Source organism: Drosophila tropicalis, unplaced genomic scaffold, assembly GCF_018151085.1.
Source record: "Drosophila tropicalis isolate 14030-0801.00 unplaced genomic scaffold, ASM1815108v1 contig_1009, whole genome shotgun sequence".
Classification (NCBI taxonomy): Eukaryota; Metazoa; Arthropoda; class Insecta; order Diptera; family Drosophilidae; genus Drosophila; species Drosophila tropicalis.
Window position 1 is genome coordinate 317,006 of NW_027172367.1, and position 26,096 is coordinate 343,101.

The 26,096-nt window shown below is 38.8% G+C and overlaps 1 protein-coding gene across 1 annotated transcript; it reads right to left on the bottom strand.

The window, feature by feature from the left end:
- Positions 1 to 22,363: 22,363 nt before the first annotated feature.
- On the bottom strand, positions 22,364 to 24,964 carry LOC137587253 (protein argonaute-2-like). Its single transcript, XM_068303581.1, has 5 exons — positions 24,779 to 24,964; positions 24,634 to 24,722; positions 22,956 to 24,573; positions 22,520 to 22,890; positions 22,364 to 22,454 (listed from the first exon to the last, which is right to left on the bottom strand). The coding sequence occupies exons 1-5, from the start codon at positions 24,962 to 24,964 to the stop codon at positions 22,364 to 22,366; spliced, it is 2,355 nt and encodes a 784-aa protein (XP_068159682.1).
- Between the last annotated feature and the right edge of the window lie 1,132 nt (positions 24,965 to 26,096).

Consider the following 26,096-nt stretch of genomic DNA (forward strand, 5'->3'; position numbering starts at 1 on the left):
TTTAGCCCAAGTTGATGAGTTCGGATTCGAACGACCCATCACGTTTATGTCTAAAAAACTTAACAAAGCACAACGAAATTATTCGGTCACCGAACTCGAATGTCTTGCGGTAGTGTTGGCGATTAAAAGATTTCGGATGTATATTGAAGGCCATGAGTTTAAAGTCGTGACTGATCACGCTAGTTTGCGGTGGCTTATGAACCAACAAGAACTAAGCGGTCGATTAGCCCGCTGGTCAATGAAGCTGCAGGGGTATAACTTCCAGATAGAACACCGGAAAGGTAGTGAAAATGTTGTTGCTGACGCTTTGTCGCGATCATTTGAAAATGAAATAGCTTCCCTGGAAATGGAATTATCTCCTGAAATCGACTTGTCCTCGTCGGCATTTGAATCCGAAGAATATAGATCTCTGAGAGACAAATATGTAAAAGCAAATCTTCCGGATTTTCAAGTTATTAATCAATATATATATCATCGCACTGACTTTATGACTGGTAATTCAGCGGATAACGATAAGATGTGGAAATTGATGGTGCCCCAAGAACTCCGTAACAGTGTTATTAGAGCAGCCCACGATCCTCCCAACTCAGCCCATTGCGGCATAGCCAAATGTTTAGAGCGTATTCGACGTAACTTTTTCTGGCCAGGACTAGTTGTAGACGTTAGGAAGTACATTCAACAGTGTGAGATATGTCAAACCTGCAAATACCCAACATGTAAACTAAAACCGCCTATGGGAAACCAAACCATAAGCGAACGACCATTCCAAAGACTATATGTGGATTTTATCGGTCCCTTCCCTCGCTCAAAACAGGGAAATATCGGAATTTTTATCATTCTAGATCACTTTAGTAAATTTACCTTCTTAAAACCTGTAAAGAAATTTAACTCGAATGTAATAATATCTATCTTAAGGGATGATATCTTTAGCTGCTTTGGTGTGCCACAGTATATAGTCAGTGATAATGGCACTCAGTTTAAAAGCCAGGAGTTCACAACATTTATTAGGAATTACGGAGTGCAGCACATATTTACCGCTGCGTATTCTCCACAGGCCAATGCGGCTGAAAGAGTAAACCGATCCATTAATGCGGCCTTACGGTCCTATCTCCGTTCGGATCAATGTCACTGGGATAAATTTCTCAGTAGTATAAACAGTGCCTTACGAAATCATATTCATCAATCAATTGGAATTTCACCCTATGTGGCGGTGTTTGGCCAAAACATGATAACCCACGGAAAAGACTACAAATTATTGACCAACCTCAATCTACTGAATGAAGCTACGGTTCGGCTAGATAGACTAGACAATTTCGTACGTATTAGATCTGATATTCAAAAATATTTAGATAAAGCTTATGATACAAATCAACGGACATATAACTTGAGGAGTAAAATACGCAACTTCGAAGTGGGCCAAACAGTCACTAAGCGTAACTTTAAACTCAGCAACCTAGCCAATAATTTTAATGCTAAATTAGCACCAGTCGGAGTTAAAGTCAAGATCAAGAACAAACTCGGAAATCATTTGTATGTAGTTGAAAACCTTTCAGGAAAAGAGCTTGGAACCTTCCATGCCAAGGACCTTTGGTAATCAGCTTAGCACCCTTTGATTTTTTTTCAGCTTTGAGCCTCCACTTAATAGGGCGTGTCATTCAAATCTGTGGTGTAAGGGTGCGCTGGTTCAAACATTAAATTATATATGTAAATCTGCTAGCTAGACGAATATATTTAGCATACACTATTTCTAAGGCGAATTGACCTTGAGCTTTTTTTTTGGAACCGAGCTTACACGATCCACTTCCATAGAAAAGCTCATGCAAGCCAAGTGCCCAAAAATTGAGCTTGAATAGTGTGCGGGGAGTCTAGAATGGTCTGAGCGATAGTGCGGTTGTGCGAATAAGAGGAGGGAGAAAGCGAAAGAAAAATCGCAAGTGCAAGAAAGGCACGTGGAGTTACGTAACACTCCATACCCCTCGTGGACATTTCCTAAGTCCACGCCTCTTTTTCAAGTTCCAACTATAAGGAAGGAACAAATAAAATTTATTCGCCACTGCCGGCGCGGTCTTGCCTTCAATAACTGCAAGCGCGTACTCTTAATGTTAGCCATATAAGGCCAAAGAGACCAGTGCCAGACGACGACCCCATCCATGGTTGCAAGTCGAACTTTTCGGAATGCGACCAAATAAATGTCGACCCGGTTCTTGACTTGACCAGCGGATAAGTTTTGGAGAGCTATTTGGCCATAAGTGCTCACACATATAGTTGTGGGGAGCGTAGCCAACCAGCCTAATTCCTAGGCGAACCCTCGTTGGAGTGGATGATTCACCGTAGGACTCGGGATAGCTCCGCCCACCATCACTGGAGATTTCTAGTGGAAGACGTTGTCGCAGACTCCAAACCCATCGTTGAGGAACCCTAACCTCGGCCCCAGCCCGTAGTTGGCCTTTAACCAGCAGCTCTCTTTTTTTTTTTTCATTTAAGTATCGTACAAACATGTGTTAAAATTTATAAGCTTGCAATTTATAATTAACTTTCTATATAGCAGGTGTTAAAAGTGATTCTTGTTGGTAATGAGAAGCAAGTTATATTTCGGTGCCACCACTATTAATATTTTTAACAGCATCTAGTGCTCCGCCCGTCTTCAGGCCTGCTGACTGGATTGGACTCTACAAACTGTAAGTACGGCATAGCCGCCTAAAATCCATTGGCAATATATAACAGCTTGCCGTGACCACAGAGCTAGTTTTTTTTGTAGATTTTGAATCTGAAATGAATGCCTAACGTAAAATCTAAGTTAAATCGAATTCATGCCTATAAATCTACCCACACATTTTTGTACGATTACTTTTACCAAATTAGTTAGGATTTAAATATAATTGAAATTTTTGTTAATACTATGAATATAAGTTGGATATGAAATCCGATGTTAACTTCTGATCTTAAAGGCATATGCCGTTTTTCCATTGAATTGAATATATGTATGAAATGATGAATTGCTGAGTTAGTTTATTTGGGCACCTGACGTAAGAGATTTAACAGCCGCAAGATGGGTAATACCGGGTTTCATTAGGTATTACAAGGTTGGGTGGGTAAAGAGAAGGCAATAACATCTAGGTCCTTCAAACAACTTCCATCACCTCTGCATAAAATCCCTATTTAGGTGTAGTCCTTTATTCCTTATCTCTGTCTTCATTTTACTTATGTAGCGCATGTTTTGGGAGAGCACAAGAACCACCCCATTTTCCCTGAGCTCAGCCGAGCCACTTGTTAGTAAGACAGAGAGTGCACTCCGACACCCGCGTGTTCGTTACAATTTGATGGGGCACTTTTTTCCTTACTTCAATTTCTGGTATCAACTTCTCCTGGATGGAAAATCCATGAAGGAAGGGAGTCAATATAAGCATTGTATAATAACTTTAGACTTTTCTTCAAGCTACGCCAAATAGATAATATGATATCTAAAATAGTAAATACTCACAATCAGAGGTATTTATCTCCTTTTCAACTAAATATTTCACTTCGTAATAAAAGTAATAGAGCTGAAAATATTTGTCAAGTATTTAACATACTTTTTTCATCCGTTTAAACTGAGTCATGAACGAGGACTAAACGGAAAAATCTATTTACTTCACATTCTTCAATGAGCCAAGTTCAATCGGAATTGCCTAAACTTAAACTCAACATCAATAAAGTTCTTAAAACAAAGGAATCGGTTTTGTTATGACTAGTTGGGAATAGAAGTTTTCAGATATCTACTCAAAGAAACACATTTTTTAACAGTCTTGAGTTTTTTTTTTTCAAAAATACTTCCAAAATTTTAAGGCCTGTTATCATTTTCGAATCGAAGCCAAATTATTGGCTTTGAAATCGTTTGCCTTTGAGTCAGTGGAATGAAAAGTAATTGCACATTTTTATTTAAATTTATGAAAACTACGGATTTTAAATATTTTTCTATTAATCTGTAATATGTTTAAAACAATTCTAAGTATTATTAGATAAGTTCAATCTAACCATTAATTTATAGGAATTATTATAAGGAGGCAGCCAAAGAATTAAATGTGGACAAGTTATGACAGCAGTCGAAATGGAGTTGACCTTTTCTTGGTTTCTGAACGTTTTCAATCAAAATGTTTAAGCCACAAATAAATTCATATTTAAGGATTTGGAATTAATAGCAAATTTATAGTTAAATTATTATAAGTCTCGTTAGCTTTGTAAGCTGATATACAGGCAAAAGAAAAGTGTTTCGCGGTTTGCTTCGAAGACGTTTGACATTTCACTCGGAACTAAGAAAACCAGTCGAAAACGTTGGAGATTTGATCTCGATTTACATTTAAGATCGACTCGGAAACGAGAAAAGGTCTAATTACTAGAAGAGTGATATCATTTTTGGCAAATCAAAAGGAAAAATAATCATTTCCATGAGATTTATTTCGGTTTTACAAGGGGAACTTCAAGTATCACCGATTTGGATGAATTTTGAATATGTGGTAGAACACCCCGTCTGTGTAGTGTTAGTGTTAGTGTTAGTTTTTTTATGTGGGAACTGTATCATTTGGGTGATATCTAAACCGTTCTCCCCAGGTCAACACTATACCTCCTTGTAGGGTAACTTTAAGATGAAATTGTGCATTAAAATATGTCACTTGGATATTTCTAAAGCATCTACAAGTCAGTTACAATACTGAATCCCAAAAACGAGTTTTTGTGACAGGCCTTTAACAACTTCCGGGAATAGCTGACGGACCAACTATATTGTTTAGGTAAACTGCAAATGTCTAAGCTAATTTTAGCTTTGCAAAAGTGTTTAATTACAGCTTAGCGTATGGATGAGAAAATCCATTAGTCCATGGCTCATTAAATCAAAAATAGCCTGCTCCATTTTACTAATGGACAATCATCCCCTTTCCCCCTGTCTGGTCGTGCAGTTGGTTGGAAGCAGGCATCTTGAAAGTTGAACGACAACAAATCGCATCGCAGTGGCTTTTGTTTCTCTCTATGTGCGTTTCGAAGGCACTTTAGCCAAGACAAACCCCGAAAGCCCGCTGAATTTTCAAATTGGAAATAGCACACAATTTCCCTAATTGGTGAGGGGATGGCGCAAGAAAAAAAGAAATAGGAAAAGGAAAACCAACAAAAACAACAACGACAACATCATGAGTGGCACATTATAATCAGAAAAATGTTGCTGCGGATGATGATGACGATGACGATGATGATGATGTTGATAAGCTCGCGCTACGTTTAATTATTGTATGTGTGTAATGTGCCACTTCTCCTCAGTCCAACCCCTCTCACACCTATTCCCACCTGCATGCAATTGCACACACATGAGCCAGTCTGAAAGGCAAATGGAAACACCAACCAGGCGTCACTCACAGCTCGTAATGGCAATGGCACAACACAACAAAATGGAACTTCCCCCTATAAACAAAAACATTTTTAATATGTGCACAAATTAGTAGAAAAAAGTATCTCCTCAGCCTATCAAAACGTGTGCAAAATTAGCTAAAACTCTGATTGTAATAAACTGCAGAGCATCACGAGAGGGTGCCATGTTTAAAGACCTGGAAATCTACCACCAACAAGGGCCCAATCCACGCAGGACAACAGCTCCACAATCCTTCAACGCAATCCCTGAATATTGTGCTAATTTAGAGCCATCAAAACATTTCAGGCAAATGGATCTGTCCGGATTTAATAATTCATTTTCATCATATTTAGCATAATCATGGAGATCCAAGTTTGGCAATAAAAGTGAGAAACTTGTTTTCCGAAGCCGAGTTACTCATTTGCAAGAATTTAAAGTGCACTTTGCAGTTGCATGCGGAATATGAAAATACTTTCCTGCCTTATCTGGCAGCGGACACACGCTCTGCCCGGATCCTCCCTTAGTTCTGCCTTGCTGGGTCCTGCAAAATGGCGCAGCAAATGGTAAAGATTTCGACTTCCGTCGACTCCGCAGCTAGAGCCCCAACTTATTTCCCATGTTCTATCCATGCCATGGCCCCGCTCTGCAGTGCTTTCGGGGCCGAAAAAAACTTTCGCCCATGGATAATGCCAAAACCCGAGTGAAAGAAGTGTTTGGCATAAAGTTATGCGGCAACCAAACAACAATAAAATAATATAATTTTTTTGTTTGCCAACTTGCGAGTGAATATGGTGGGAGGATGGGAAAGTGTGAAGGAGCAGCAGATGGGGCCGAGTAGAGAACGTGTTGCATGGGAAGCCCTATTTTTTGGCCCAAAAATCGCGACTCATTCGGCTGAGTTTCGCCCATAAACTTTTTGAAGGAATATCGAAAGTTTCGCAGCGAGCTTCGAGCTGCGCGAGAGACACACAAAGGCTACAAAACTTATAACGAGAAAACTTTGGCACTTGGTAAATGCGCGATAAAGAAACAAACAGAGAACAGAAGAGAAACAGAGGAGAATAGAAACTGAGATGAAGCTGGGACTGGGCTTGAGTCTAAGGCACTGGGAGCACCACCAAAACTAGAGAAAGATGTGGGCAAGCTGATACGAATACGTGAAAAGTAGAGGTACAACTCACACACACACTCAGATGAGCAAAAAAGCAGAGAATATAAGTTGGGGGTCAACAGAACAGAAGGATTAGCGGGCACTTTAGACTTCTGGATGCCCTTATGCCGTGAAATTATTTCATAACATTTTCTAGAGGTTGATCCTCAAACACTTTCTTTCAAACATTGATTTCCAAGTCAATTAGTTTAATTCATTTGTTCCATGCAGTGGTTAATGAAGATTAAAGCTAGTTTCTGCTTTAACATAGTAGTTCTTCGACTTGAAAATCAACCAAGTGCAAAGGATTCTTTATTCATTGGATAAACATGTTTGTTGTTTAGTTGCTTGTTGAATCGATATGCTCCGCATAGTGGGGGAAAGGGTATGCAACGAATCAAAACGCAACCATTGGATAAAAACTTGTTCAACCTTACGCAAAGAAGAACCCTGAAGGAACTTGGCTCGGCTGGCAAAAAACTTGTGCTGCCGCAAATTTTTCCTGACAATGGCAACAAGATTTGGCGAGAGTTGGTCGGAGGAAAACTCAAGGAAAACTCATTCGCGCGTCTTAACTAACTAGCAAAAAGAGGCCGAGGGCGGGGGAAAATTATTATTTACGCACGGATGGTGTCATCTAATTACGAATTCATTTTCATTTTGTGTGCCAGGCAGCACAAGCAACACAAACAACACCAACAACACCAACACCATCAGCAACCACAACACACAGAACAAAATGGCGTCCACCGTTTTACAAAATGGCTGCTGCTTCTCGAGTTTTTCGCGGACCCTGCGGACAATACACCTGCATCATCATCATCATCATCATCGTCAAGTTTAGCGGCTGCTTTTAATACAATATTTTCCAAGATTTTCTGCACTGGCGATAAGCAACAAAAAAAAAAAAAAATGTAGGAAATGGGAAAAGCGAGAGAGAGGGGAAAAGTTTTATGCACGCATTTTCAGCAATTTCTGTGTTTTTTCCTTATACTTGGTTTTTTATTTTGCATTTTCCATTTTTGCACCTCCTTTTCCTCTCCATCCCCCGTCGCCTGTCGGCGACCAAAGTTGCATTGCAGTTTAGCTGCTAGCTAGCAGCGGGCCAAAGAAAATTGCATGCTTCTTTGAGGAAAACTTGTTAAAGTATGATAACCACAATGCAGGCCGCATTCTGGCAGCAACTAATAATAAGCAAGTTGGAATTCCACTCGTTAACTCGCCTCGAAAAGTTAAGAAATGCATAAAATTTGTTAACAAGCTGAACGAAAAAAATGGGGAAACGAAAGAGGCTAAAATGAGAGGCAAAACGGCAACACAAAAAACAGATTGTACTCGTACCTATGACGGGATAAAACTATTTTCTTAGCGGAAATAACTAACAAGCGCGAATTTTTCCTTTTTGCTTTATCCTTCCTTACCTTTCCCCCAACTCCCCCTAACCCTCTCTCTCTGCCATTGCTCTTCCGCTGGACTTGTTAATGGTCGCATTAAGCGGCAATATTGTACAGTGGGCATTGTGTCCAGGACTTGAAAAGAAAGTCTCCTAATGAGTTCTCACCTACTGAGAAAACGAAATGAAAAGGTTGGCCAAATGAGAAAGTACTTGAAGTAAGAGGTGAGCGAATCAAAGGTCTACATGCCATAAAATTCAGAAGTATTCAGTGAACAAATATGCGCGAATTTTCGGCCTCAAAATCCATTCAATCATCCAACTGAATCATTTATCCAATGCGTATATGTGTGTCTCCCTCTCTCACTGTCCATCAACGCCATTGGCTAATGAGGCAAATGTTCATGGAATTTTTTGTTGACTCTGAGTCAGAGCCAGAACCAAAAGCCAGAGCGTTTGGCCAGCTAAGCTGACAGGGCCCAATAAGGCAAAGTCACAGCCAGCGACTCAATGTGGCCAAGTAAGTGTTAAGTGCCAACGCATTCATTAATTTACATTAAAATCGAATTAGCAGACAAAATGTGCCAAGGCAAAGCCTCAAAAGCGAAAAAAGACCTGAGGAACAGGCCAACTTCAAAAATCTCTACAATTTAAAATGTTATTTTTTCATTCCACAACATGTGAATCTCATTAAAAAACTCTTAATATTTATTTTCAAAAACTATTCAAGAAAATATCTGTTTAGTGTTAAATTTACTTTTGTTTTCTTTCTGCTTTCTTTTGTTTTTATTTCTTACAAAATATCTAAGAAACTTAGAAGTTGATTTTAAGTTGAATTTATCTTAGGGTTAAGATACATAGATCTGAAATGCCAATTGAAAGAAAGGAATAATTAGCAAAATGATAAAGTACTCATATATGTTCTTGGTCAGCTCCAGATAAATGGACAAATCATTAATTTCATTATTTGCTGTATTGCTATTAAAGAATAATACAATGTTCTTAAAGCTATATGTGATAGAAGATTTTACAGAGTTATGGCGGTTGCTTTTCAGCTGAGAAATTTGTATATACATAGTTATACAAGTTTACATTTCAACCACGTTTGAATCGCACTTAGCCTTGTTTAAAGAAAAAGGTTTAAGCTGGCCAAAAGATGCCAGTGCCGGATTAGGCCAGCCCGAGGCCTGTAGCAATGAAAAAGAAACAAATGCTTAAGTTTTCGGGGTTTTTATAGTCAATCCCCCCCTTTTCAGGCAGTATTTAAAAAACCTGCTAGAAAACTAGATAGTTCATATTGAACAGAATAGGCTAACAAGGGGAACTTTAGAATAGTGCACAGCTTCAAATGACGGGGTATTCTACAACATATCCAAAATTCATCCAAACCGGTGATTAGCATACCTGAAGTTTCCCTTGTTTGACCTTTGTGAGGTTAAGGTTTATTGAATACATGTAGTGTCATATGGGTTCATAAATATGTGCTGAGAGATGGCAGCCCAGGATGCGGTGCGACAGTGTGGCATCATCGGTAGTAAAAAGACAGAACGACAGAAGGAACGATATAGACAGACGTATAAGCAGAAGACGTACAAAAAGTTGATTAAGTTGTATTTAAAGTTGTTAAAGTCGCTAAAGTTGTCATCTAAAGTTGTTGTGTCAGAGTTCGTTTAATTCTAAATTGTTCAACCGACTATTTTGTTATCTAACTATTATTAATTTTAATAAAAAACAATTATTGTATACACACAATAATTCTTAAATACATGACGATATTTTGGCATTTTCTGTGTCACTTAAGTAGATAACACGATGAGTGACTTGACTAACATTCCGATTTGAAGTTTAAAGCATTAAAAATAGATATTTCTCTCAACAATCGGCTAAAATTTGGGAAATTCGCAAAGTTAAGAGTTTTTGTTCACCTTTTTGTGTTGCCTTTGAAATAATCTTCTTTTGGAAGATTGACCTCGAGCCGGCTAAATTGCAAGGTTGACTCAAATTTCAAAAACGTCGTAACCTAACAAGATTTTTGAAAACATTTCAGAATTCTGTCTAACCAAATTTGTATCAATCAAAACCCATTTTACAATCCTCTCGTTAACTAATCCTTTAGGAAAGTCCTAAGCAGTGCATTAACTGTTGATTGTTGTTGCTCCTGATTTCGGTGGTTCATATAAATAAGTTTCATTAATAGTTGCCACGGCATTCAGACCTAGTGACATCGACCAAAACCTGTTTCTATTTAGTAAATTAAAATGAAAGGCAAATTTCGAGTAATAACAATAAACAATTAAACTTAAAATGGAAAGGGCTAAATCAATTTTGTGTCCCAATCAAAATGAAATGCTTTTAATGGGAGAGAAATATTGGTGGAAAATGTGGAAATTGGTGGCATTGGTCAACCATAAATTAAACTAGAAATATAATTTTCGGTTCGCGTGAAATACATACCAATGGACTGAAAAGAGCTCTGAGTGAGGGAAGGTGGTTAGGGAAGAGTGGAAATGGGGTGGGGGTGGGGGTGGGACAATTGAAATTGTCGTCATTTCTGCTATACTGCTGTTGTTGCTATTGCTGGGGGCTATTCGATGGCAGAACGGATGCAATTCCTACAAAATGATAATTTATGATAATGATGCTTCCGTTGTGGCGCACAAAAACTGGACACTGGGGAAGGCGGCATCAAAATAGGAAAAAAAATAAATAAGAGAAGAGGAAAAAATCATCGCTTGGACACGCAAAAATTTGCGAATTGCGTCTGGCCTCGCATATTTATTGATAATTTCCGCCAAAAAGGAAAAGCGGAAGTTTTGCCATTTGCTGCACGCCTGCCAAAAGAGGACAATAGTTGGCGAAGGATGAGTCCTAGTGGGCAGGACTAGTTGGAAAGTAAAGGCAATGGGCAATGGGCATGAGGGTTATATCGGGGGGTATCCCAAATCAAAGTGCCTATCGATTGCCACGAATTGCCTTGTTTCCATTGTCTAACCGACGACGCGTCGTCGTTGTTCTCGTTGTCTCATGCAATTGTTTTGACTGGGCCCCTCTCAGAGTCTGAGTATTTATGGGTTACGCTCCAGCCAACAATGGAGTGTGGAGAAGGGGTCGGGATGATTGTCGGGGTGAGAATTGTGGGCACTGGCCTAGGCTGGCTAGATGTGCACCAAGTCTATTGTCTGTGATTATCATAAACATTAAACAAAACAAACAAAAGGGGCCTGTCCAGTGTCAGTTTCTCTCAATTTGGCCGTAGCATTCTAATGACCTTGAAAATTAGTTCCTGCTCCTGCCTCATTCTGCCACCAACATCCATACATCTCTTTCTGTCTCCCTCTCCGCCACACTGTCTTCTTCACTCTTCCCCCCTTTATGGATAATAAATCGTTGTAGGAGTGTCCCTGCTCTCTCTCTGTTTGAATAGTGCGAAAAATAATTATTGTTATTTTATTTATCTTTTATTGCAAATTAATTGCTCGAACCGCCGTAACACACTGAATAAATGCACATAGCATTTTAATTTATACCATATTGTTCAGATGCTTGACATATGGCCATAGCTTAATATGCCCATTGCCCAGATAATGATGCACTGCATCCGGAAGGTCAGGAGAACCCATTAGGTAATTGTGACGGTCAGCGAAGCATTAAGTCAACTTGGTAAATAAAAGTTTTTCCGACAAATGTTTTAGATCAATATTTTGCCAGTCCTTAACGAATTGCCTCTAGAATTTAACAAGAAATCTACTTCAATAAGGACAAAACATTGTGAGACATCCTATCATTAAGACGCTGCTGCCTGGAAGTACGAACCAAACTTTCAATGTCCCTCAATAAGCACAGACAAGGACATGCCGCATTCGTCTTGCTGACTCGAATGAATTTGCTGCCTACCTCTTAAGGTCTTCGAAGAGCAGGTGCTTTTACAGACTGATAGACAAACAGACGGATATGTCTATATAGACATGACTGTTGACGCTGATCCGTATATACATATACGTATTTTAGCATTGCATAAATCTATTCATAGAGCATATATGTAACTCTAAGAACTCTTAATACATTCGTCGTACTTAATACTCAAACTAAAACGAATAGAATAGAGCTTAACTCGAAAGAGTTTTCATTAAGAGTATTGCAAGTTTTCACTTGTAATTTAACAGCAAAAGAAAATTTGAGATTATATTTACTCCAAAACGAATTATCACTAATTTTTGGTAAACATTTTTTCTTTGAAACGATGGTTTGTACAAATTATGCATTGTAAAATCTGTCAGATTTTGGTTTTATGGCTCCCGCACAACTTGCCTCTTAATTATTAGTATACGTAAAACATAAAGACACAAAAAAGACAGTTCCAATTTATAATAAAATCCTCGGAAAAGATCCCTTTTCCTAAGGGACACATATTGCATGACGTACAAATCACCGAAGAATGTCAGAATCACAACGTTTTTAGATATGATTGATACCTCGACAAGCAGTTCTCAAAAACAACTAGACGCTTTCGAGGAATTTAGTTATAAAGTCTTATAAGTAGTCAAATGAAACGAGAGTCTTATAAGTTGTCTATCTCACCAAGAATGACCCACTTAAGCAGAGTACGACCCACATAAGAAATCATTTTATCGAAATTTTGTATATCCCATTTCAAGGGTCTGATGAAGTGATCAGAAGACGGCTATAAGTATGTTGTTTATGCTGAAGATGTTTACTTAAACATTAACTAAGTTCTCCGTATGCAAAAAAAAGATCAGCATGACAAATTGTGTCTGTATACAAAGCCGACATTTTACTATTAGTTATAGATAGATGCCGATTCTTTAGGGAATTGGTTTGCCATGACTAATTATATTTGGAATTTCTTGAATGGATTGGAATTCATTTGAAAATAATCTTATAATTTCAAAATGAAATTACAGTTTCCGAACTTTGTGGTGTTCTATTAGTAAGGAAATTAATATGAAGAACCTGAATATTGGAAGACAAAGGACGGACGCGGTTACCCGCTGTTTTAAATCTGTTAAAAAAAGGTGAATATTTCGACCTCAGTCATATAAAGCGGTTGCATTGCCAAATCAGAAAGTCACGTAATGTGAGATTTCAGCGCCGATAAATGATTCAGCAGACGTAATTGAGGCTGATTGTCTTGATGACTCATTCGTGCCATTAGAGAATAAGCTCCAAGGGCCTTGCATTCCGACACGTGTCAATATCACTCCCCTTTTGGCGTTGTGTGACCCACAAATGGCGATATTTGCATATTCTGAGAAGCCAATGTAAAGAGAAGAAAAGCAAGCATTAGAGTGTCGTCTTTTAGCGGAATATCGTTATTCTCACAGAGGGAATAGCAAGGTGAGACTAACAAACAAAATGGCGAAGATCGCGTCCTTACAAGTCTTTGTCCATGACGACGTTTTTATACCTCATTCGAATTAACTCACATCAAAGCCAAACAGATTTCATTCAGACAGTCAAATTTCCTTCAAAGTACAACTTACTACAGTAATGCGGCCTGCAATTATATGCATTGACTTCGATTTTGATTAAGTCTGGCAGAATGACCGCTTATTATTTGTTATTGTTTTGGTGATAGTCGCAAAGCAAACAAACCAAATTCAGAGTAATATTCTTCTGGTTCATTAATATCATTAATAAGGGGGTAAACTTGGAAAATAACGAAGTTTTCCACCGAACGTTTCAATAACAGCTTACCGACTCGATGGTCCGATTCGACTACAAAGAAGCCTAAGTTTTATCACACTAACTTAAACAATCTTAAAGGATATATGTGTACTCTCATCTGTATACATAGGCTTCTATCACTAACCATAGGGTTAGTGCTTCTATAGAAGACGGTTGTGCAAGGGTGTCATAAGGATCATAAGTACTTTTTATCTTTCCACCTTAATAGATTCCACTAGTTAGATGAAAACTACATCCATACACTAGATGGATTAGATTCGAACCCGGATCCCCGTTGATTAGTTGCCTACGACTGGGCCACTTAGACGACTCATTTACTTTTTATCCGGCGTTCACATAACAATTGAAGTTTTTGTTGTCAGTCTCATGTTTTTTAATAAGACAATGTGAACCAAATAGTTTACTCTAGAAGTTGGATATTTAAATATTTAATTGTTGTGGGTCACATTTGAAGGCTTCAGTTGCATTTCCTGATTGAAATGATATCATACGGCAGAGTTTCACCCCGCCAAAACTCTCGACCTGATTCATATCTTCGAGATTGGCCCAACCTCCTCTCAAGTCGCAGCCCTCATTCTAAGCTCTTTGCAGCCGCAAAAGTGCCGACTATTCTGCACCTCAAGTATTTTTTTTTATTTGTGGTTACGGATTGGAGAGGGGACCTCAAATTGAGGCCGAAAAAATCAGAGAGCCGAAGCCAGAGAAGCGCAATATAAATGAAAAATTTGTCGCATAAGCCGACGAGCAAATCAACGAAGGACCAGCACACCCACTCACACACCCACACACACACCGATATACATGTACACACATACGACAAGGACACTCCAAAAAAGTTCTTTGAAGTTGGATCAAAACTGAGTCCTCTGAGGACGGACCAGGTTTTATTATTATTTTTTGTCTCCAAGGAAATAAAACGTAATATAGAATAAAAATCAATCTGCGACTGCTGCTGGTTCTATGTATGTATATGTGTATATAGAGCATACAAACATACCATGAGTTGAGCAGCTCAATAAAATAATAAAAAAAAAGAAGAAAAATAGAGTCCAGACAACAACAGCCCCAAAAGGACATGAAGAGAAAAAAAGTCTATATAATAACATAAAATAAAAGGAAAACACACATATATATTGTAGGTATGTATATGTTATAAATGTGCGTTGTTGTATGTATATATGTCTCGGAAATTGAATTGGAGAATATGGTGGAAAAAAAAACCAATCAAATAAAAGCACTGAAGAAGGTCGAAGAGCGGATGTGGGAAGCCTCGAATGGGCATTACCTGGACCTTAATTTTAATTGAAAATGCGTTGGCGAACCATTTTGAATCGCCACTCGTAATTACAAGCGATTAAAATCTGTAAAAATTTATTAAATTCCATAAATCAGTGATGAACCACAAGTCCGAGTGCCACCCCCGTCCCATTCCAGTCCATCCCAGTCCATCCCAACCGCGTTATCCAACCCCAAACCGGGACAATTCCTTTGACAATTAAAAATTATGCGTTCGTTGCTATGCGCTGCCGCTGAAGGGTAAATTGCTTTACCACAACATGTCATCAGGATTGTGTGGGCGGGGCAGTGCGGACCGAAGGGGAGGTTCGTATGTAGTTTTTACATTCTATCTATGATTACAATGAATTTAAATTCTGTTGGTAATGATTTATTATCCACCGCCCAGTGGATTCCATTCTAATGCCATGTTTGTTATTTCGGTTTGATTTTATCACCAACTTGAGAATGATGTAACAATGGTATCTTTCATTTCGGTCAATATCCTTATTAGCCTCCTTAGTGATAGCATAATGAAAACGTAGACTTAGTATCTACGACTTATTTAGTCCATTACAACAATGCCATCTAAACATGTTCCAATTACCTCACATGCGAATAATAAAGTCTCCGAATTATAGATAATTATGTATAGGACATGTCCACTATACATATTTACTACTGTCTCACTATGTAAGTAAATAATTTAAAATGGAATATAAGTAGAATTTGCAAACACTTAAAACCGAAATATACCTATGATATCTATATATATCGCCAAGACTTATATCATCATATTCATTGAGTCAAATGGATTTTTCGATTTAGGTCAAGTTCAAATAGTTATCATCCAATGTGAACCAACAAATCAAGCTCTCGGGTAAAGGAACGAAATCCTCATTAATGATTTCGAATCGTTTCTGACAACTTTGTCCACCTGTTCATAGAGATTTGACTGATAAAGCCAGACGCAGTCCTAAGCCCATGTCCCAGTCCCAGTTCTCGTCCCAGTTGCAGTCTAAGTCATAAAACACGCAAATAATCAACTTTGAATCTAACGACTCCAAAGCGGATTTGGCAACATGTTTACAATGCCGGATAGGGGATGTATTTTCGATTAAAGCACACACACACACACGCAGTCAGGCAGGCACACACTCACACACACGGGCCCGGCACAGATAAGCTACAAAAATTTACATACATCAAAGACTGAACGAACGAGAGAGAGACAGTGGAAAAAACATGAGAAACCAAAGAGAGAAACTTGACATTTTGCACTTGGTCAAGCATGGGCCGATATATGGAGGATGCAGAAGTAAAGGATTCATGGAAAATTGTGGCAGGCGGGCAACAAACAACAACAAGAAGAACTGAAGGGCTTGCCACAACTTATGGCGACATCGATAGTCCAAATACTTTCCTCACACACACACACACACACATACAGAAGTAGAAAAAACCAAGTGAGAGGTCGAAAGCAGGGGAAGAAACCACTCGACAAGCTGTTGGCACACATAGAACGTGCTGAAAGACACTTGAAAGTATGCTACAGTTGCTGGCAAATGTCTACACTCACTCACTCACACACAAACACGCAAACAACTAGACAAAGAGAGATAGAGAGAATCGCCTCAATCCCAAGTTCTGTATCCTCAATCCTGATCCGCATCTGCCTCCCATAAAAGTTGCCTGTCATTTATCTTCGGCGAGTTCTTTTTTCTCGTCGACCAACCCAAAATTGTTTGTCTGCGTGTTTTTCTCATTTTTTTTTATCTTTCACAATTAGAAATGTTGTTCCTGATTCGTGAATTCTTTTTTTTTATTCATTTTGTCTTTCTTTTTTTTTGTTGTTTGGGTCTCTTCTCGATTTGTTTTGGTCAGATTTGCGAGTTGCTCCCTGTTACCATGTGATTAAGGAAGGAAATTGTTTTGGACAACGAAACAAATAACGCACATGGGAGTTTTCCTTTCCCGTCATAGTCCTTTCTGGGAAAGCGAGGGAGAGTTGGCAGTCCACTGGAGAGGTCGGTTTCTTATCGCTAAAGTAGCATCATTTGACAGTTGTCTATGGTTCGAGTTGGAGTCGGAGTTGTGTCCCCATTTTTCCACTCTTACTGTTTATCTGTGTTTTTTTGCCTTGTTTTGTGTGCAGCTGTTGGTAGTTGTAGATTTGTCCTTTTTAGCAAAAGTAAACAAGAAGCGAGGAATGAATTAAAAAGGAAACTTGTTTAAGCTCATAAATGTATCTAGCTGGTGTCCCGTCTATTAAGACAAGTCCTCAGACAGTAATCAATATCTCAAGATCTCACTGAAAAAACTAAAAACTTATTTGTAAAGGAATTTTATAATGTTAGTTTTTTCTACCATTTCAATAATATCACAACTCAATCGAAAATAACATTTCCGTTTGTCAAGTTATTTACAGTTTATTTGAAAATAAAGGTACTTACTAACCAATGATTTCTAAGGTTAACTAAAGATTCCTATGCTAATAATCATTGCCTTTATTTAGGTGCTGTTTGAATGTTTTCACAAGAATTAGCGGCTAACTTAGCCCTTCATTTACCATTTTCAATTGACTTGTGGATATTGACCTTAAACCCTAATCAAGATGGGATTCTAACGGTAAAACAGTGTAAAGGAGGCGAGTAATTAGTTAGTGAAACCTAAATCTTTGTTCTATAGAATATGTATGGTATTAATTCAGTTCTCATTTCAAATAACTCAAAGTGTTTCTATTCGGATTTTAGGCTTTAAGAGTGGTCACCTCAGTTTTCGCCTTTTTATCGACAGATGTTTTTTTGTCGGCTGGGGAAATATTTATGACATTTTATGTTGTAGATCTAGCAAAACTTATTTTTAATTTTGCTTTTGAATTCGTATTGAAACCAATTGAAATTGGAAATTTCGCATGTAATTTCTGCGTCCCTTGATACCAAAGTATTTGGTTAGATAACGACCTGTTTGAAATTTAAGTCAAACCTTGCATTTAAGCCGGCTCCTACCCTTCAAACCCTCAAAAAGGGAGAATATTTCAACAGGCCACCACAAAACGGTGAGCAGATTGTCTGTATAGCTGTTTTAAGGACCACGACGTTCATCAGCAGACTTTTGCTAAGGAGTTCCAGAATTGCAATGGTTATACCATGTCCATAACGCTAAAACTAGTTGGGAATTGCAATTACATAAAAAGTTGGAGAAATTGAGAACTAAAGTCCGAAAACCTAAACATCACAGATGTATTCATGGCCACTGTATTAACTTTCAAAAGGACATTCTTTGAAAAATATAAAAAAAAAAAAAAAAAAAAAACTAATACAAATTACTTAACTTTAAATCTTTATTGCTTTAAATGTGTAAATATTCTTGGCACTCGTATTTGCTTAAGATTTAGTTAATAATTATGTAATCCTCTGGATTTTACTTATTTGATATGCTCTGTTCGAGAATATGGATTTTTCATTATGTATGCATAAGAAAAATCATTCAACTGATTGTGAGACTTTTTCAACCCCAAATACTGAATATTCAAACTATCCATTACAAATAGCCAACTGGCAGTCTCTGTGCATTTTCTCATGGCAAATTATTGAAGATTAACAATCATTAAATTTATGACCGGGCAAGCCATGGAAGCAACCCTCCGGCCGACTGGCTAACGAACATCATTTGTATGCCTATTGACGAAGGGGATTGAGGGCACAGCCATCTGAGGGTCGTTCCGATCACTCTGGTGGTCAATATTTTATAGGCAATCTGTCATTTGTGCTTTAATTGCGGTTAATGCCATCCCCACACGCCGAATGACATTGGTGGAATCGAATTAATCAAAACCCAAATGTAAAATCGAACAAACAACAGGCACAGAATTCTCTCAGAATTCTCATCCAAGTCAAGGTTTTGGGTCAATGCGGGTAACTTTTCTCCCAAAAATATATATTATTTTCCAATATAAAGGAGGATTAGAATTTCATTTCGGTTTTGTTGTCTAATTATGCGTAATTATCAGAGCAAATGCGTTTTGAACTTGACCTTCTGGGTCTGCGGGTTATTTGTATATGCAGATTTAGACCACGACATTTCGTACTTGGCATCATTGTTTCCGTCGTTTTTATTTGATTTTCATATCCTGCGTCAAGGGCAATTTTTATTGGATTTTATTTTTATTGTACTACATAAATTTATTTATTTTATGATATTCTTCTCCTCTGTTTCTTTTCTTGTGAGGATACCATATGGATATCTGTCGTTTATTGTGGGTAAACGGAAACGCCCACTTTTTATTGGAGGAGGGTTCGTTCATGTTTGGGAAGTCATTTTTTATGTTATCTCAGGAATGTGAATATATGTATAGGAAACATTCAATTCAATTGCCAAAATTGGTTTTCGTTGGAAATTTATGAGGAACACAATAAATTGATATTGGCTCTAGCCAGATCCAAGAGGTGTATTCATTTTAAATTTGACAGAATTGTATCTGGTTATTAATCACATAAGAAACAAAAACGGACAGAACTAGATTTTGCAGCCAATCTCAGTTTTTAAGAGAATAAAGTGAAATATGAAAACTCTGTCAATGGAGATTCCTCGTTTTGTTTCTAAGTCATCCAAATCCCATATACCCTTTTACCAGAAGTATGTTGATGAGGCCTCCAACAAAATTAAAGACATCTTGGACCAACTCTGCTGGTTGGTGAGAACTTTGGAAGTTTGGCCCTCCAAAGTGGAAGTTTCCTTTTAAGGAAGTTTTGGAATCTGTTTTCAAATTTGACAATCATTTTCAACGCTTTCCCCTATAATTAATCTAGGACTTCCCTATTCAATCTCGAACAGGGTTTCTATCATCCTGTTTGATATCTCAAATCCAATTTGACTTCATTCCTTGTAATGTTTTTATCACTTATGTAATTGGTCATCAGCAATGCAAAAATGAAGCCAACATTTTTGTATCTATAAATCAACCACAGGAAAATAAAAAATTCGTTCCTTAATTTGCTAGCAAAACAAAAACAAAACCTAAAAAAGAACAAACAAAATTTCCAAATTGCGCCCGAAGCCCTTTTCAACTTTTGAACCCAGTCAGACAAAAAACGAGACACACGCACCCGGAACATACAGAGAAAATTCGCAATGCCATTTTCAATAACCTTTGGCTGGCAACCAAACAAGAGAGTGTTAAAGTGGGCCTGGAGTCGGAGAGTGGGAGGCAGTCCCTTTTGTTCTTATTGGAGCACACGCTGGAAATGCCAATACAAATGGCGCAAAAAAAGGACACGCCAGCACGAGGATGAAGCAGCAAAAAAAAAGAAGAAAGTATTGCAACCACTTTTAAGTGTTGCCTTTTGCTCTTCTTCTCCTTCTTTTTGGACCCCTTGGGACGTCTGATGATGGAGTTTACGCCGGGGTTTTTTTCTGTTTTTGTTTCTTAAACATGCGCACTAAACGCTAATAGTAGTTGGACGGACGCACACCCTCCTGTTCAACCCACCCACTAAGCAACCCCCAAATACGGCACGAATGCTCCATTTTGTTGGGCTTAAAGTTCCGCTTAAGTCGATAAAAAATTGTTTCAGCTCCATAAAAGGCATCGGGGGGAAAAAATAAACATATTAAAGAAATGCCAAGAAATGATTGGAAATTACATGAATTCTGATTTGGACTCGGATTCGAATTCCTGTTGTTGTTTCTGTTGTTTACTTCCTGTGTCCGCAAGATTGATTCACAGCGTGACCAAAGGTCCTGCAGCAAAATTATTCACGCGTCCGGCCTGAACATGCAAGCAATATAAAAAAAGCACAGCGAGGACAACAAGAGAGGCCACATCGGAAAAAGGACACGTGCACTCCCAGATTTTTTACGAGTTTCATGAGGGAAGGGCAGTAGATGGATGATGAGGTTCCCAAAACTTGAGTATGGTGCAAAGGAAGCAGTTCATGACATCCTTATACAAGGGTTGTGGCTAGTTCTGCTTATCCGCGAAGAATGTGGCTCAAAAGTTTTGGCTTAAAAGAAAAGTATAGTATCATTTGAAGAAACTTAATGCACGATTATACAACAAAAATATTAATCAATCCTAGCAACTGTATTTGGCACTAAAGACGGAAGTCTTTAAGAATGCCAGTAATGACATTAAGTCTGTGAGTAATACCCACTCTAAAATAAATTTACATTTAAGAATGTCCTTTGGTTTGAAAACTGTGATAAATTGTGGACTAACTTCCACGATTTCACCCCGTTAGCAAAGACGGACTTAATGTCAATCTTAAATCAAGGCAATTTCTTCCACAATCTGAACATGTGTTTCCGATTTGGGTATACTTAAATTTTCTCTTTAAAATTTGGGCAAAACTGGGAAAGACTGCCATGAGCCCCCACGAACCGTATGTTTAGAGGATTTTAAACTAATATTCGTCCCTCTCCCCCGCCTACGCACAGACACACTCACACTCAAATACAATGGCGGAAAGTTCTCCTCTTCAATGTCATTGACTAGTACTTGCCCCCAAAGTGTTGGGGAAAAGTTTTTCCTATTCATTTTGTATCGCATTGTTGTTATTGCGAAGCTTTTCCTTCAACGTCATCGTTGTTGCTTTCATTTTCCCCCTCTCAGAGGCATTTTTGTTGTTCTCCTCGAGCGTATCGTTGAACCTGTTTTTTTGTGTCTGTGTTTTATATAGTAGAAGTTTAATATGTATATACTATATAAATATGTGTATGTATATATATATACCTCCTGTCCACAAAAGAGCGATTCTGCGCGTTATTTGTTTGGCGCACACATCCATGCGCATTGTCTGTGCGGATTGAATGGAGGTCTCTCTGCCGGTTTGTTGTTTTTACTGAAAGCAGTCTCTAATTATTTGATTGGCAATGACTTTAACCGGTTATCCAAAGGACGAAAGAGGGTGGATGTCATGGCTCTCCCCCTCATCCATTTCCTTTATAAATTATTAAGTTTTATGTTTCCTTTTTGGACATCGCAACTTGACCTTGAGAGAGTTGAATGCATATTAAACGTACGTGAATGGATTTCAAAACATGTCAATACGAAAGTTACTCACAATAAGGTTTCTTAATGTATCTTTTAAAGTTTCAGGACACAGAAATATGTTCTTCCTTAATTAAGAAAAGAGTATTCATTCCCCTAATATAAATATTCTCAGAGTATCTCAGAGACTTAGCTAATTATGTGAGTTATCATTTACTTTCAAATACCTTTCAAATTATTGGGAGATATCAAGGCTATATACACATACACATGCACACCGCAACTGATAGTCAAGTATTTTTAAATTTATTTAATTAAAAAAACTAAGAAGTATTACTGCAAAGGTTAAACAATTCAGTCTATCGATAAAGGTTAGAATAGCCCAGATTATTTATATATTTGTTATTGCCATATATTTGGCACTTTGCTGGCTCAAGAAAAGTTTATTAATGAATAAGAATTGATTACTTGATATTAAACAAAATACATAGGATTCGCAGCAGTCAAGGAGGGAGAGATTAAACGCTTCTTGTATTCTTCCTTGGGTGATTTGAACAATGTAGTTCTGTTAATAGAGGGTCGGACTTAATAGGATTTTGAAATTGTTTTAAACTTAACATTGCCGCTTACCCAGTAAGATAGACACGTCCACGTGCGGCTACCAAGTGAGCCAAATATGCTGGAGCTGGATACGAGACCGAGCGAGTGCAGCGAGGAAACATGTGACACAGGTTAAAGGTTAATTGCTGCAACAAATCAATGTCCAAGTTGGCAGTGTTCTCGATAACGTTGTAACGGGTTGGCTTGGCTGTGCCTTGAATGGATTGATGGCTGACCATAAAGAATTGCACCTCATTTGGGTGGACAATGACGCTATCTACAACTGTTCCTGGATCCACATTGTTGAATTTATTGCCCTGCGAAGGAGCACCGGGAGGAAAGAATCGTGTGTGATGGCGTTTTACCACTATTACACAACATAGTTTGGGGCTTATACGCAGCTGAAAGACACAAAGATAATTCCATGGTTAGAGTACTACTTCGACGAGTGCCATAGCAATGTTACCTTGGCGCATGCCGCATTAATGCCCCTCAGTTCGAGAGCTTTAATTTTTGGAAATTGGCCCACACTTACTCCATCGCGATAATAGATAATATGGTCCGGATATCGTTTGCGATATGAATGATAAATTCGTAAATGTTCCGTGACAATTGTTTCCATATCCTCGATCTCTTCGACAGTTGAACGCTGTAGACGGTATTGCATGTTATAGGCAGCTCCATAGAGATCATGTGAGGCAGCGACACCAACAACACTAGGCATTTCCCTTTGATCCGGCGAAGGATGGGTAGCATCGGCTCCCAGAAACATTGCATTTGATAGCAGTCGATTTGGTTCATCTTTTAACTTGTGATTTATGCCATTCAGTTTCGCATTGATCTTCAGAAGAACATTGCCAATCAGTTGCGGATTTAATTTACGCTCGACTGTGAATTGCCTGAGGCACTGTGTCAGTATACCATGTTTAAGCTCAGCTTTCTGCTTGATGGTGTCATAGGACACTCCAGATTGGGGTATGATCACAATCACCAAATCGTGCTTACTGCGCCTTAGGTCATCAAAACAACTATCCAACTCCCTTTCATCTCTAAAAGACCTTATTTCGGGCATTTCCTCCAGGCAGACTTTTAGCGAAAGTCCCTGGCGCCGGAACATGTTTCCAAGGTCAGCAACCTGATTATATGACAATTTGCGTTTGCCATCTGAATAAAGAATGGCCCATTTATGGACCTTCTGTTTCGGTTCCAAGAACTGGGCGCGTTGGTCCATGCGCCAAGAGCCATTCCTAACCATCGACATTTGCTTATTCCTGTATTCCACCAACGGCGGGCTGAGAGTACGTGTATGGACTACAATAAAATCGTTGTGAATTTTAATACCGAAGCGACTTATGGAAGGATCATGATTGTGTGCTATAAACTTGAGTAAGTTGTTGATCTTTGCTTTGCGTTCGTTGGTCGAAGTGGCAGCAAATTTGATTATAGACGCGACCTGATTAGTGCCGTCTTTGCGAGTCAATGGCTGGCCGTCTTCGATGCGGCACAGTTCGAGTGGCAGAAAGATATTCTTAGACAAGGGTCCGGCATACAAACAACGCAGATTCGGGTACCTTAAGGGATAGTTACGACTTCGGTAGTATTCTTCTACCGTCACGGTTTTGTTAGCAAACTGGAATTTTTGGTATCTGGCCGGCGATGATGTTAGCCCGTTCACTTTAAACACGCGTGGTACACTGTCGAAACTTGGCGGTGGCTCATAAACTATGGTTAAATCTTTCAAGTACTGCTCCGTTGATGGATACAATCTGTCCAGGTTGGTTGTATTTTTAATCGATTCTTTCAAGACGTAACGTTCTATATACTCCAAAACAGAAAGAGCGATGGGAAAGGATTTGTGCGAGATGTCTACATTCACGAATGGTCGATCTCCTAAAACCAAGGACTGAAAAAGACCAATCAGGCACTCGTAACCATCGCCGAGATCCATGCGCCTATCGGGCTCAGCCATTTTAAAAAAGGAGCGCCCCACGCGAATCGCTTTCCTGTGGCAAGGTGATGCCAAGACTACCTCCAGACACTGCAAGGCTTGCATGGGCTTGTCGTACATTTTGTCTTTCATATAGCTAAGTAAAGATATCAAACGAATACAAAGTTATTTTCATATAAGGGCGAACACGAGTTACCTGCGAAGAGAGTTCAGGTCGACTTGGGGACTCGCAGTCTCTTTAATCTGAACATTGTAGTTTAAATTTCGTCCATGAGCATCGGTCACCTAAACAAATATCAATTAAATACTACATTTTCTTAGTCGCCTTTTACTTTACTTGCCTTGACATCACCACACTTAGTAGCAGTATTTAGTTTGTCTACAGAGTAACACGAGGCTCGGCCATCGAAAGCAGCTGTAGCATTGTTTAGATGGATTATACGAAACTGTTCAAAGGCATCGCGATAAAACTTCCTTGGCCGCTCCGGCACGATCTTCACATCATAATGATATGCCTTTGACGGCATCTTTGTCAAATCAACTTCGAGATAATTGACAGCCACCTGTCCAGGTTTGCCAATGGTGCCGCGTTTAAGGCTACCGGGCTTAAGTGGCGGATAGGTTATTTCTTGGCGTTGCTGATTACCCGACTGAGCTTGAGACTCGATGGCCTTTCCTTTGACATTTACCTCCTTGTCTCCGCTCCCATGACTCTCCGTATTCCTACCCGGGTGTCTCTGCTGTTCCCTTGATCCTTGACTAGATGTCACTGTTTGCGACTCTGTCGGACCTTGATATGGACCTCGAGCTTCCTTTTTTGCACGCGATCCATGGCCGGTTTGCTGCTGCAAACCAACTTGATTTATCACAGCTTTTTGTTGTCCTTGTTGTTGCTGTTGAATTGAACCTTGACTAGGTGGGACTGGCTGATGCATAGTCGGACCCCATGAGCTTTGATTTTGTCTTTGGTCTTCCGTTTCGTACGATCCATGGCCGGCTTGCTGCTGCTGACCAACATGATTTAGCTTTGGGCATGGTTCATTCTTTCTCTGCCCCCATGGACTATTATTTTGAACTTGACTTTTCTTTTTATCCCCTGATCCATAGTCGGTTGGCTGCTGATTTACTTTAACATTTTGATACGCATGTTGTTGCTGTTGCTTCGCTCCTTTGTCTGCTTGGGGGTTTGACGAACCCCATAAAGTTCGATTCTGGTCACCACCTTGTTTTTGGCCCCACGATTCTTGCATGCAACTACCTTGATTTAAATTAAAATCCCGTAGATCCCCGTTTTGTTTTTGATTTAATCCTGAACCATACGAAACTGGTTGAGGGTTATCTTTTTTGTCTAAGGAACCTTGGCTCTTGCCTTGTTGCATGACTTGATTTTGCCCTCTGCCATTACTTGCTCCGTAATTTTTCTTACCTGTAAAACATTGTGTATTTGAATACAGCCGATTAAATATAGTTTTTTAATTAAATATTGCATAATCTGTATGTAACGAGAATTAAATTTTGTCAGTGTTTTTAATTGTAGTTTTTTTCGTAAGGAGTTCATTTAGCCGTACTTCCATCCGTCCGTCCGTGTGGATCAACACAAACTCCTCCTAGGCCGTTGAAGCTACTTAGTCAATATTTTTATATAAGTACTGGTTTGTA

Bases quoted from the DNA above. Each gene is read 5' to 3' on its own strand.
- LOC137587253 (XM_068303581.1), bottom strand. From the start codon at position 24,964: ATGCCGTCAAAGGCATATCATTATGATGTGAAGATCGTGCCGGAGCGG. The intron at 22,891-22,955 runs GTAACATTGCTA...TGTGTCTTTCAG, and splicing joins TTAATGCGGCATGCGCCAAG to CTGCGTATAAGCCCCAAACT. The intron at 22,455-22,519 runs GTAAGCGGCAAT...CTCTATTAACAG, and splicing joins GGACGTGTCTATCTTACTGG to AACTACATTGTTCAAATCAC.